Source organism: Podarcis cretensis (genome assembly GCF_951804945.1).
Source record: "Podarcis cretensis genome assembly, chromosome: 8".
NCBI lineage: Eukaryota > Metazoa > Chordata > Lepidosauria > Squamata > Lacertidae > Podarcis > Podarcis cretensis.
The window spans coordinates 40,283,121-40,297,416 of record NC_137177.1 but is presented as its reverse complement, the minus strand read 5'-3'; the positions used below and the strand labels follow the sequence as shown (position 1 = coordinate 40,297,416).

Below are 14,296 nucleotides of genomic sequence, written 5' to 3'. Positions count from 1 at the left end.
GCCTCTCAGGCTCCGCAACCAGGTGCCCTCCAGATGTTTTGGACTGCAAATCCTCAGCCAGTGTCAACTACAGTGGTGTAGATGTAAGCCGACTTGGGGATTTTTCTCTTCCAGCATCCTAGATTTTAAGTTGTTCCTGGTGAGTGTCTAGATTGGGGATACCATTGAGCTGCCACGGCCTAAATAAATTAACATTATTATGTATACGACTTTGGTTTAGTGCCATGTACAGTGGTACCTCAGGTTACATACGCTTTAGGTTACAGACTCCGCTAACCCAGAAATAGTACCTTGGGTTAAGAACTTTGCTTCAGGATAAGAACAGAAATCGTGCTTTGGCGGTGCAGCGGCAGCAGGAGGCCCCATTAGCTAAAGTGGTGCTTCAGGTTAAGAACAGTTTCAGGTTAAGAGCGGACCTCTGGAACGAATTAAGTACTTAACCTGAGGTACCACTATACATAGTTTGAGCCAACAGAGTCACCTTTGTTTGGAGGTGTGCATGGAATAGTTTTTGTGAATGGCTTTGAGTGAGGGGGGGCAGCTTCCCCATCTCGTATTTTTATGTATTTTTATATCCTCTTCCCACAAAGGACCCTGTCTTTTAAATTCACCATGGTGAGATTTGTATAATTTGCATCAAGAAACCTGTCTCAAACCACAGCTGTATTCCTCACTTGTGCCTTGTTTGGTGCTACCCTTTTTGGTAGGATCTGCTTGGCCTCAAACTGCACTGGCAACAAGCTTTTCCAAGGGCAGGAAATGTGCTGAGTCAATAGAAAATATTTTGCCTGGAAAATAGGAGGCAGCAACCTTGAAAACCCTACTTAGAGCTTGTGTGGGTCACTGCTATTTTTATCTTACTGTACTGTATTTTTTTATTTGTTCCACCTCACACTGAGGGGGGAAATTCCAAAGGTGAAAAGTGGGGCTGATTAAGAGCAGGTGTTGCTGAGTCTCACTTCCACTTGAAGATGGGTTCCTCAGTTTCATCCAGGTGAACTTTCTTGAAGGGACTGAGAGGTACACAAAGACCCTCAAAGGATCAGATAACTTGATAGATGGCATTCACTTTCCCAAATTGATGGATTTGGAGAGAAATGAATATGATTGAGTAGAAAACCAGATGTCACCCCAAAGCACCCACCTTGTGTTCAATAAGGGGCAAGGCAACCTCATCTGTGTGCCTTCCAGCATCTGCCAGGCTTGAATGGGTAAATTTGTGAATCCACCATTGAACCTCAGGTTCCTTCCAAGTGGGGTGTTTGTGCCATAGCCCATCATTTGTCTGGCTTGGGCAGACTGGTGGCATCAGGCAAGCCAGCCTGGCACTCCTGACTGAATTTAAGCTCTCAACCTGGGCAACATCTTACTGAGAGGGGGAACCAGACTGCTGGTCTTCAGCCCATCTCAAGCTTGCACACCATGATTCCAGCATCCAAAACTTCTAGTCCACCCTCAAATATAAATATTTCCGGCACAGCTGGATGAAACAAATTGGAGAAGGCAGCCACAGTCTGCAGCATCCACCACATCAATAGAAGAGGGCATTTCAGGCCAGGAGGGAAAGTTTCCATGACTTTGAGAAGACGTGTTTTGCACTTTAGAAACTCTGGACCCAGCCTGTGAGCTGGCCCACACATACACACTTAGGAGATGGTTACCATGTGGGATTGAGCCAATGCATATCTACCAGGGAGATCAGCCTGGGCCACCACAAAGACCGCACTGTTCAACGGGATCTCTTCATACAGTCAGAAGTCGGTCTCAGGTGATGTGCTCCACATAACTGAAAGGGTACCTTATATTTTGGAAAAGCTTGACTCCTGATGGAGAAGTGAAATTCAGCTGGGTTATGAATAAAACCACCTAATTTTTCAAACTTGTTACTTAAGTCTGCTAGAGATCCAATATACCAACTTCCACCAGATGAGATCACCCAAGTGTCTTGTACCCTTACTTTTCCAGGTGATACATCAGGTTTTAGCTAAGATAGTTGTGAAGTTGGAATAGAAGAGCACTGACATAATGGAGGCGCTGGACCCAGCTTTTAAGTGGCTAATTACCATTTCTGAATTAAGTGCTGGTTTTTAAGGCTACTAGAACCAGAGGTGATTCACTATTCTATAATTCAGTCCATCTCTATTGATCCAGTAAAGATTCAAGTCTTTCTGTAAGTGAATCAGCAGTCGTCGTTGATACACTTCATCAAAGAAAAGTTTCAGATTGGGGGACTCATACATCACTGTGCTGTTTTTTTGTCACTGAGCAACAGCTTACAGTACTGTATTATTTCTACATCTAAGCTTTTCTTACCTGTCCAAATGAAATAGTTTGTTATCCTTAGTTGGTTATCCATTTTTTTCCAAATGTCTGGGAGACCTAGGTTTCAAAAAGAGCTAATCCAAGGATTAAAAAAATAAAATCTACATACAGCAAGAGTGTTTTGTGTTGTGTAGGCTCCTATGATGTAAGTAATAGGCCCCGCCTGCTAGCCTGCTCCCTAAAATATCACATATAAAGGGCCCCATTATCTTCAGTAGCTTAGGGCCTCATCAAACCTAAGTCCGGGCCTATGCCTAGATATTTCTGCTTCTTAGATTTTGAGAGATTCCATTAAGGAAGTGTCACTTAACCGTATCAGTACCAATTCTTGGAAAAGATTGATCATAATTTACCTTGAAGCCAGAGACTTAGCCAAATTGGTCAATCTAATCTGAAGTCTTGTTAGGCTAAATAAGGTGAAGGTGACATTTCAAAGTGACATTTCCTTCCATAGAAGCCTGGCTTGTGTTTTGCTGGTACATTGAGCCACGCTGCCCGCCTTCCCATTATCTCTAGTAATCAAGAAACAAGATTATGCTGTTGGCTTGTTATCAGAGTACACAGGCCGAGCATGATATAAGGTGCCCTGCAACACCACCACTCTATGGCAGCCTGTCCCAAAACAGCACCATGCACTTCTTGTTCAGGTTGTGCGCCGTCTTCAGTGTCTCCTTTGGCCTCTGCTCAGGGACAGATGCTTCTCCGGATCTCATCACTTCCCTGCCAGGACTGTCTGAGATGCCAACCTTCCAGCAATGGTCCGGCTATCTCCAGGCAGGATCTGGCCAATACTTCCATTACTGGTAAGCAGAGAGCCAGAGAGCCAGAGATTGAGTTAATATTCATGTCTCCTCTTCATTTGAACTGTTTGTTGCTTTTGGGTATGTGCTGGCTGACCTATGCATGCTTCCAATTGCTCATGAATTAAGAGCTAAAAAGCTAATCCTGGCTAGACACATTGCTGACATCCAGACAACAGCTGCTTCATGGACTTCCACCATTGGCAGCAGCAGCAACACTTCTGAATGTCAGTTGGTGGAAATTGCAGGATGGCAGAGCACTCTTGTGTTTGGGTCTTGCCTGCAGGTTTCCCTTGGGTTGGCCCCTATGAGAGCAGGGTGCTGGACTAGATGGGCCCCCTTGGGTGTGATCCAGCAGGCTCTTCTGATGTCCTTATGCTCTTGCTAATCGTTTGTTGCAATTGCCTTTGCCAAGATGTTCTGGATGAGCTGCAGCTTACAGAAACGTTTATGCTTCTCTACTGCCCTGGAACTAGCTGTGTGGGGCAGCCTAAGAATAAGTTGGTTGCTTGTAACATTAGCTTGATTGATTGATTGATTGATTGATTGATTGATTGATTGATTATAATAATTTGTGTCTTCCCTTTACAGGCACAAATTCCCCCCAAGGCAGCTTACAAATAAAGTCAAAGTGCAATAACAATAAGACCATTATGAAAACAGAAGCTGTTTCATTTCTGGTGGTGATCCATGGCCCTGCAGAGGGGCGGGGGTGGGGGCAGGAGGGAGGCAGGTCCAGTAGGAGCAGGCTGCCATGTTGGATGTTGTAGTTCCTTGCCTGCCTCTCTCCTGGATTCCTGCCCATAAGGTAGCTGCATGGAGGAAAAGGTTGATTCAGTGGGGGCTGGTTCACTAGCGTAAATGCGGCACAGCCCTGTTCAGGGAAGTTTTTAACGTGTGATATTTTACCGTATTTTTGCTTTCTATGGAAGCCGCCCAGAGTGGCTGGGGAGGCCCAGCCAGATGGGCGGGGTATAAATAATAAATTATTATTATTATTATTATTATTATTATTATTATTATTATTACAGCCCCACCAACCTTAGCTATGTCACAACTGCCTGCCTTATGATTTACAACGGGCCCAGGGAGTAGCCCTGCTTGCCACCTTCCTCTTCCTCAGTCTCAGGGTTGATCTTGTAGAACTCACTTGGGACAAAATTTTCTGGCTCTCCCTGTTGCTGGCTGTGGTTCCACCTCTCTCTGCCTACTATTAGTCTCTCTCCCTTCTGCCCCACTAGTCCCACCAGCTAACACCACATTTATTTACACCCTCAATGATGATGCCCCTGTTCTTCCTTCCATGTTCCCAATGCAGCCCCTCACTCAGCACAGGCATGCTTAGCTATAGGACTGCTGCAACATCAGGCAAAGGCAGTTTTAGGGTGGCACAACCAGAGCAGTCACACTGGGTGCCACACTGCAGGGTTCACCAAAACAATGCTGTAGAACAAAGCATAAGAGGCGAGGTTGCACCAAATATTAGCGTCACACAGGGCGCCGCTGAAATTTGAGAGCCCAAAGTCTGCTACTGCATCAGGTATCTTCCTCGGGTCTCCATTCTTTGGGCCTCCTCTAAACATATCCATCAGGGTGTTTGCTCTCTCCCTTTCTATCCTGACAGGTTTGTGGAGTCTCAGGGCAACCCAGCAACTGACCCCGTGGTGCTCTGGCTAAATGGGGGACCAGGCTGTAGTTCCATGGAAGGCCTCCTGGCTGAGAATGGACCTTTCCATGTGAGTCTGTGGCCGCTCTGTATGCTGATGGGAAAGAAGAGAAACATGGGACAAGAAAGGGGTTGTGGATCAGGTAGTTGGGATTCAACTGGGCCTGAAGCTCTTGATCTCATCTCAAAGTTGTGGAGGCTGCCTGGGATCATTCTGTCAGGAGGGAAAGGTGCTATATACAGGTGCAGAGGCAACATTATTTACTTACTATGAGATCATCAGAGCCAGGTGCAAAGAGGCTCTATGTTGTTTTAATTTTGCCCAAAGTTGTTGAGCTTTTGGGGATTTTCTTGGACATTTTCCTGATTTCCACCTGGACACTGCTGCCAACTGCAGTATTCTGTATGTGTCCGGGAGAATCTTGGATGTATGACAATCCTGCAATAATGCCCAGACCAACTCACAGATGCCTGATTTCTCAAGGACTGGGAATCTGAGACTGTGCTTGGAGGCAATTGATATGGAAGATTTAGTGAACAGCATGCTGCAAATACCTCACATCCCCAAAGTAACCCGCTTTGCCTGCCTTGTGGTTTTGTGTAGCTGAATGACGATGCAACACTCTACCTGAACCCCAACAGCTGGAACAAGGTAGCCAACGTGCTTTACATGGAATCTCCGGCTGGAGTTGGCTATTCCTATGCCACAGAGGACAGCCCTATCAATGACAGCCAGGTAGGTAATTTGCTGTTTGTTCCTGGCCTACGGACCGCATTCTCTAGTAAACAAAATGGGGGTGATTCATACATGCCAGTGGTGGGTGGGGCAATAGATGGAATGGTGATGGTAGCAGCTGATGGGGGAAGGTTGTTAGTCCTGTGGCAGTAATATAGGGCAGAACCACACCATACATCATCATAATTAATTTGTACTCCACCCAACTGACTGGGTTGCCCCAGTCACTCTGGGCAGCTTCCAACAGAGTATAAAAGAACACATGATACATCAGACATTAAAAGCTTCCCAATACAGGGCTGCCTTCAGATGTCTACAGAAAGTCATATAATTGTTTATATCTTTGACATCGGATGGGAGAGTGTTCCACTGGGTGGGCGCCACTACCAAAAAGGCCCTCTGCCTATTTCCCTGTAACTTCACTTTTTCAAAATGAGGGAGCTGCCAGAAGGCCCTCTGAGCTGGACCTCAGTTACGGTTTTAAAACACAGCCAGTGCACATTTAAATCATACGACTTCCCCTAAAGAATCCTGGGAATCATAGATTGCTAAGGGCACTGGGAACTGCAGCTCTTTGAGGAAGAAACTACAATTATCAGCATTCTTTGGGGGAGCCATGTGTTGTAAATGTGCATTGGCTGTGCCTTAAATGTATGGCATGGTTCTATCCAGAGGCAATATAGACTTCCTACACAGCTGTCTGGGCTGTGAGGGATCAGCTCACAAAGTTTGTAAGTATTGTTGGGACAGATTCCATTTGCCTTACAGGTAGGAGAAGTCTTTATTTGGATGTTCATTGAGACAAATCAAGATTTCTGTCATATACTCCTGACGGATGAGGAGCAGAGGGGTGGGGTGGGGGAAGATAATGCCAGGAGTGTGTTTCTTAATGCAGCCGCACATGATATGCACATCAAACTCTGTCCTATGATTTGCACCAAAGCTAAGAGGTGGGTCAAAATTTCTCCCTACTTTAGGTAGCTGAGGACAACTACCAGGCTCTCCAGAGTTTCTTTGCTAAATTCCCAGACTTTGCAAACAACGAATTTTATGTTTTTGGGGAAAGTTATGGTGGAATCTATGTCCCCACTCTCACTGCCAAGATTGCGGAAGGATCAGCAGGCATTAACCTGAAGGTAAACACAATCGCGGTACAGGAAGCAGAGTCACTGGGAAACCAGGAGAGCTAAGATCTTCCATGTAGGCCAAATGGCACATTTAGGGGCAATGAGTGAGCACTGCCAACCCACAAGCAGCAGCCACTAATGCAGATTTTGCCCTGATGACAACAAGCCCTGAAGGCCTCACTCCTCTCACATCCAAAGCAGGCCACATGGAAAGGACATGCCTGGAATTGGGGAGGTGGATTCACTTTGAAGGCCTTGCTTGGTAGCTGCCTCTGAATGTCCGGTGCCATTGCCCCACATCCAGTTGTGCTGTATCTCAAGAGGCACTAGACACTACAGTTCCTCTGCCTGCTATCTTCAAACCTGGCATCAGGCCTTGTTCTAATTATAGCCTTTCAACTAACTATCCCATCATCCAATTTCATACAACTCCTTTCTTGGCATGATCTTTTGTTATCTGATTCCTCAGGGATTTGGGGTTGGCAATGGCATGCTGAGCTATTTCCTCAATGACGAGACACTGATGGAATTTGCCTACTACCATGGAGTGTTTGGAGATGAGTGAGTACAGAAGAGGACAAGGGGAGTTGGGTCAGCAAGTGGCCACAGGTAAATCTCCCACCATACAAGTCAACAACTGGTAGCTCCAAGTTCACACCTGGCCTCTAAAAGAATTGTCCCCGCCTTCTCCATTTGCCAGATCAAATGAGAAGCAAAAAAGGAGAGTGGAGACTGTAGTAAAGGGTCTTGCCCTTATCATGCATCACTGAGTACATCAGAAACAAGAAACTGGCAAGCAAGGTGGTTGGATGGCAAGTGAGTCAAAGGTGTGCTAAATAAGGGGAAGCCGTTGTTTCCTGTCAGTGAATAAAATTAGCAATTATCTCCACTGAAGAGAGGACAGAAAGAAAAGCTTAACTTGCACAAACTGTAGGCAGAATAGTTAGGGAGGTTGTTGACATCTCCAGGGAACACAGGACAGATATCTGTCAATGTTGTTTGAACTATCTGTTCTCCTTTGTTGGGCAGGGGAGCCTGTGTGTGTGTGTGCTCACACACACTTTGTGCTTCTAAGTTGTGAACCACCCTGTGATTTTGAGTGAAGGGTGGTATACAAATGTAATGATTGAATAAAAATGAATAAGCTTCCCTCTACCTGACACTTTACCGCCTTCTTTCCTGCCTTATAGCTTGTGGGCCTCCTTGAACGAAAACTGCTGTGATGAAGGAACTTGCAACTTCTCCAGCAACATGAACAGTGATTGTATCACAGCAGTGAGTGCCTGGACTGAAAATCCTTGATACTAACTCATGTAGTGTGGACTTTGCAAACTCCATTTGCACCTGGCCACAAACTAGAATGTTCTAATTGTTATGCAATAATGTGTTTTGGCCTGAACTGGTAGATTATGGGTTTAGTAAAGTCTTCTGGAAATGTCTCTGCCCTATTTTGTGCCCATAGCACCTACTACACCAAATTCTCTGAACAGCATTAGGATGTTGCCAACGTGTTACCACACCATTGAAATAATTGCAATGGGTGCTAATTACGTAGTTACTAGGCTAAGTTCAATGTGCTGGTTTTGGTGCATAAATCCCTATACACTTTGGAACTAGGATTCCTGATAATCCCACCCCTTATATATTCAGTTGATCACAGTGCTCTGTAGGTGAAGGCTGCCTGCAGATACCGTCTTATAATGAGGTCTATTTTGCACAATGTAGTAATCTGGTCCTTAGTGTTGGGGCACCTACCCTTTGGAATCCCCTCCCCTTGAATATTACACAGGTGCAATCTCTTGTCTTTTCACTGGTTATCTTTATCCCAGTCTGCATCTGTACTGGAATTGTTTTTAAGATTTTGGAATATGTTTTATTGCTTTGTTGTTAGCTGCCCTGGGCTCCTTTGGGCAGAAGGGCAAGATATAAATTTGATAATAAACCCATAAAAATAAACTGATGACCCTCAAAAGCTATAAATATTACTGAATTCCACACATCTGTTTCCTTTCTCCTCTTTCTGCACATAAACTCAGAGCGTAGCTAACTCTTCTATCCTCTTCTTCCCTGTTCCCATCCTCAAGATATCACAAGCCTATGGAATTCTTTATGGAATTGGCCTTAATGTGTACAACCTCTACGCATCTTGCTGGGGAGGAGCACACTACCAGGAGCGTTATGAAGCCGATCTGTCGAGCCTCTTCCACCACTACCAGTTTGATGTTCCAGTGCGAGTGAGTTGATAGGCTATCTTCATCACATTTACATCACTCAGGTGGCTCTAGTGATTCTGTGAATTTGGCAAACTTAACCCCCCCCCAAAAAAAAAACCAATTTTCTTAAGCATTAATATTCAGTATGGAAATTTATTCCCAAAAGTTTATGCTGGGAAGGCATGATTCATCCATTTATAAATGAACTATGGGCCACTTGCTGAATCAGGCTTAGGTCTGGCAAAGCAAGGTGCTGGTATCTTGCACCAGCTTTTCCCAGAAGAATTCAACCTCATCTTGCCTTCTCTTTGCTTTCACTTTCAGAAAATTGGCTCCATCCCAGGAGTGCCACATTGTATAAATGCCACTGCTATGTATGTGTGGCTGAACCAGGATGAAGTCCGGCAGGCTCTCCACATCCCCAGCACTCTCCCAGACTGGGAGCTCTGCAGGTGACTCCCATCAAATGTTTCTGCTCTTCAGAAGCATGAAAAAGTTGTTTGGTAATGGAATGGTAATGAAGGGCAGTGGCCTGGCAAGGCTTTGTGGAAAAGTGGTGTTTCTCCGCTGGTACAGTACTGATGCACTGCAGGTTGCCAGAGCTTGATAACATATGGGTATGTACTAGGACTGAGATCAAATGAAAATGCAGACTGCAACAAAAACAGCTTCCCCATCTTTGTTTTGACAACCCTCTAACGTGAAGCACCTGTTTCACTCTGCCCATACTTTCTTGCCCTAAGCCTGGAAGCTGGGGAAGTGATGTCAGAATTATCTGCAAGGGTAGTCTCCTTTCCCAGATAATTTTTGCATGGATGTACAATATGAAATCAAGTGAAGGGAACTGAAGATTTTATTGATGTACTGACTACCTTGCTTCTTCAAGACCCCTCGGGTGAGCTGACAGATCTCCAATACCGATAGTCCTGGGAGAACAACAATCATGTTACAGTCATCTTGTAAGATGTGGCATAAGTCCTTTATGATATTGAATAAATCTTTCCCCTGCTTCTCTGTTGGGGTTGCATGCATAGTGAGTCATCCGATAGAACTTTTTCAGGTGACAAATGGACCTTTCTTCTCCTTGTTCATCTTACTGACATGCAGTCATCAATAGTCTTCTGTGGTATTTTTGTTGGGCATTTGGAGGGGTGTGCAAAACCTTATCATTATTTATTTGGGTATTTCAGTCTCACTGAGAAGTGATATTACATGTTCAGGAAATTTGTTTGAAAAAATAACTTCTCCATAGGTAAGGTTTTCCACATGGCTAATCCTCACGCTTGTTCACACCTAGCATAGTACTGATGCTTACCACCATTTCCCATTAAAATGTCTTATTGTGGCTTAGATGGTTTTCCTTAAAAGAGACAATGAATACAACAACTAACTGCTACTACTGGGCATTAAGAGGTTTTGGCTGGAACTAATAAGTTGGATCTCAATTGTATGAGAATTCTGAAAACAGTTGTAAAACAAACTACCTTCCAGACATCACTGGATTAAATTATAGAGGATATTTGTCTCAGCTGTGGACCGCTAAGGTTGGGAACATTTATTTCTCCCCAGCTTATTTATTATTCTTCCTCTGGGGCAAGGTATAGAGTACATGGGTTTGTATATTCAGCATCATTTCCTCTTGAAACCACTTGGTGGTGGATGGCCTTGGCTCATGCTCATATTCTGATAGGCCTGCAGGGGCAGGAAAGGAATTCTGTGGCTGTTGGCAGTCAATGAGAACCCCAACTTGCATGTTCTTGGCAGCTTGGATTTTGCATCAAAAGGGCACCCTTGGTTGATCTTACCGGTGAAACAAAGGGGAGAAGGGATGAGGGGCCCAAGCTCCTTGAACCCCACCCCCCATGCGTTTCTCTTCTCCATGCAGTACACAGGTTAGCTCTCATTACCAAAGGGTGTACAGAGACATGACTCCCTTCTACAAGTATCTGCTGGCTCAGGACCTACGAGCATTGGTTTATAATGGAGACGTGGACATGGCCTGCAACTTCTTGGGGGCTGAAAAGTTTGTTGAGTCTTTAAATCAGACTGTAAGTAACTCCTTTGAACTATGGATATCTTAAGTGCTGTATTGAAAACCTATTGCTCCTTAATTTATGTGGGAAGACACAGCTGATCCTGCCTTTTAGGACCCAGCTTTCCAATACCGACAGATGTGCAGTTGTTGTTAAAGACATAACCAAGCTGTCATTTAGAAAAGAAGTTAGAATGGATGGGCAGAGATGAAGAGAAAGTTAGCAAAACATGATCTGGAGTAATAAGTCTACTAAGAGCCAGTTTTGGAGCATCTGCGATAGACTAGTATGTACACTAATATTGGGTCTCTTGTCTGTTTCCAGTTTGTGACCTTCTTTTTCATTAATTCCACAGGTGCTAAATGATTACCAGCCCTGGTATTTCAATGATCAGATTGCAGGATTTTTCAAGGAGTATGAGAAGATCACATTTCTCACCGTAAAGGTCAGTGATTTAATTGGAGCCAGTGGGCATTATACTTTTCATTATTTAAAAGATTTATGCCCTGCTTCTCCCCTGTACAACAGTGTTACTCAAAAGCAGATTTTAAGTAAAAATCAGCAACAAGCTAATAATTAAAAGACAAAATGACAAGTTTATAAACAGCAGGATAACACAAAAACAGGAAGAGCAACACTAACGGCCAATACTTTAAAGCAGGAGCAGAGCCAAAAGCTTGTTTAGAAAACACATTATATGGGCTCAGTTATTTTTTAAGCATGACATGGCTCTCAAGATAGAGGTTTTCAAGATGGTTTTCAAGATGGAGGCAATGGCTTCTCAAGCTAACACGTTGGAGGCAATGGCTTCTCAAGCTGGAGAGACCCATTATTAAAAGGGCTTAGGTGTAATCCTGGGCCCTGTAACAAAGGCCTGGTTCTCATGTAACATTAAACTATGGTTTGTTTACCGTAACTGTGGTTTGCCTGAACATGTGAAAACATATCAGCAAACTAGCCTGTTTATTTTCTATCAGCAAATGACAATGTGAAGCCATGGCTCGGTATTGGCTTAAAAATCATGGCTTATTCTAACTATGGTTTAACATTACTTATGAACCTAACAACCCTGCTTAACTATGGTTGTTTTCCCTACCTGTTACCCCAGATGCTCCTCAAGCTGGGAAGGCATGACGCAAGAGTAGCTAGAAAACAAAATAAGATCTAAGCAGGTGTGGGGAACCTTTGGTTTGCCAGCTGTTGCTGAACCACCACTCCCATCAGTCCCAGCAAGCATGGCTAATGATGATGGGAGTTGTAGTTCAGCAACAGCTGGAGGGCCACGGTTTCCCACACCTGCTCTAAATAAGCAATACATGGCTTGTTTGTTAAATAACATTAACCCCAGTTTATGTGAAAACACAGCCAATATGTGATTAATTGCACACACATTATCAAGACAGCACTGGCGAAAAGTTGCATTCTCTCCTTTACACAGATGTTGCCTCTTCTTGCTCTGCTCAATATAAGCTTCCAGTATCCTTCACAATGTTTTAGGCAGGGGGAAATTATTTCAGATGTGCTTTCTCAGCTCTTTTCTAAAGCATCTTCCCTCTCATATATAGGGTGCTGGTCACATGGTTCCACAGTATAAGCCTGGACAAGCTCAGAAGATGTTTGAATGCTTCCTCTCCAAAGCCAGCTACATCTGATCTAATGCATTTTAAAATAGTAAATGTCACTGAAAAGTTGTGGGGAAATAGTATTCCACATAGTACACAATACTTTGTAACATAGTAACATAATTGAAGCTATGTACATACTTATCTTCTTATGATTGAATAGTTGCAAAAGCTTATTAAATCATGTAATCTCTTGGGTGTGTGGTCAATCTTGGCAGGGCAGGGAGAACAGATATGTCTATGGCACTTTTGGGGGGGGGCATCACACAGAAATGTCCCAACCCCGCTCTGTGGTAGAGAACCTATAACATGACCTGATTCTAGGGCTGCCATACATCATGTTTTTGTATATAAAAAACCTCAACAACTTTTGGGGTGTCCTGGTTTTTACTTTTTGAAATATGGCAACCCTACCTGAATATATTTATTATATTTATATACTACTTTCAGAATATTGTTTCACAAAGCAGCTTACATAAAAAAAAGTAGCAGGCCCTTCCCTTTGACTTACCAACTAAAAGAAAGCAAGAGAAACAGGGAAGATTAGCCTAACGTTGAGAGAACAGAGCGTAACTTGTACAAAAGCCTCCACATCCAGCTGAGGTTATGCTCCTTTCCTCACATAAGAGTGATGCAAGTATGCAACTGGCTCTTCATCGTCTGGTTGGTGACATAGGGCCAAAATGGCTTGCTCTTCCCTTGCCAAAGAGCAACAGGCAGTTGGAACAGTGTTTTTTGTTGTTGTGGGAAAGGAGCAAGCTCTCTGAGGCTGCTCCATCACTGGGTAGGACCAGGCTGGTCATCCGATTGCCATGGGGGCAGAAGGAGGGGCAGGGATTGTCTCAACTCTACCCAGCTTTTCATGATATGACAAAAAATCCTCTTCCACTCCAACCTGAGGTCTAAAAGGCTCACAAGCTGCCAAAACAGATTTTACAAAGTTCTGCCTACTTGGCTGGAGCCCTTGAAGAGCAAAGCCACGAACAGCAAGAGCGTTACAGGGAAAACTACCAGTGTCCTATTGGTGTTTCGCAACATTGACCTGTTGCAGGACCTTAGCCAGACCTTAGCAGAGCATACGCAGTTCCAGAAAGCAATCAGTTGCAGGCAGAATGGACGAAGCAAGAACAAGACACTGCTACCAGTAATTTGGTTACTTAGAGGTGTTTATTATTTACAGCAGACTCTACAAGTTACTATATACAAGAACAGAAACAGATCTTAACTAGCTCTCTCTTAACAAACTCCAAACGACTCTCAGAACACCACACTGACCAACAAACTATCCACTCAGTAAGGTCATAAGTCATCATGCCTGTGTGAGACCTCAACCAATGGTAGAGCTGTATCCAAGGTCTCATATCTCCAGGCAGAAAAACTCCTCTCTGCTCAGTCATCCTTGGCTTTCAGCCAACTCTTAATTGACTGTGTGAAGCTGCACAGAATGGCATGTAGTCCAAAAACCCAGTATGTCCTACTCTGCAGAGCCAAACCATATGCAATGATGCTTTTTTGCAACTCACTTTGGGGAAGGGGGAGAAAGATCAGGATTGCAGTTCTGGGATTTAAAACAACCTATTTCCTAGGATTAAAACTCTGGTCTGTGCAAGGATACCCTACCCCAGGTAATTTTTGCTAGGAAAATGGCAGCAGGGGAAGATTAATACCAACATCCATTCTTGTTACGTATCAGAAGTTTACAAAGAGACTTCTTAAGATCATTGGAAGGCCCCTCCACAAGAGGTTCGGAGTGGCAACACGAGAATGGCCCTTTTCT

General features: G+C 44.1%; 1 protein-coding gene and 1 long non-coding RNA gene across 2 annotated transcripts in view; one reads left to right on the top strand and one right to left on the bottom strand.

Moving 5' to 3' along the window:
- Nucleotides 1-14,296, bottom strand: part of LOC307222925 — a 51,173-nt gene that overhangs the window by 14,594 nt on the left and 22,283 nt on the right. The window lies entirely within an intron of this gene.
- Nucleotides 2,916-12,713, top strand: LOC307223325 (lysosomal protective protein-like). The gene is made up of 11 exons (XM_079989264.1): nt 2,916-3,125; nt 4,747-4,858; nt 5,393-5,528; nt 6,506-6,660; nt 7,121-7,212; nt 7,842-7,926; nt 8,736-8,885; nt 9,189-9,316; nt 10,750-10,912; nt 11,253-11,342; nt 12,463-12,713. Exons 1-11 carry the CDS (start codon nt 2,953-2,955, stop codon nt 12,547-12,549), a joined length of 1,371 nt encoding a protein of 456 aa, XP_079845390.1. The 5' UTR covers nt 2,916-2,952; the 3' UTR covers nt 12,550-12,713.

Coding starts and splice junctions, on each gene's coding strand:
- LOC307223325 (XM_079989264.1), top strand. CDS start 2,953: ATGCACTTCTTGTTCAGGTTGTGCGCCGTCTTCAGTGTCTCCTTTGGC. Junction 7,213..7,841: donor CATGGAGTGTTTGGAGATGA/GTGAGTACAGAA, acceptor CCTGCCTTATAG/CTTGTGGGCCTCCTTGAACG. Junction 8,886..9,188: donor AGTTTGATGTTCCAGTGCGA/GTGAGTTGATAG, acceptor TTTCACTTTCAG/AAAATTGGCTCCATCCCAGG.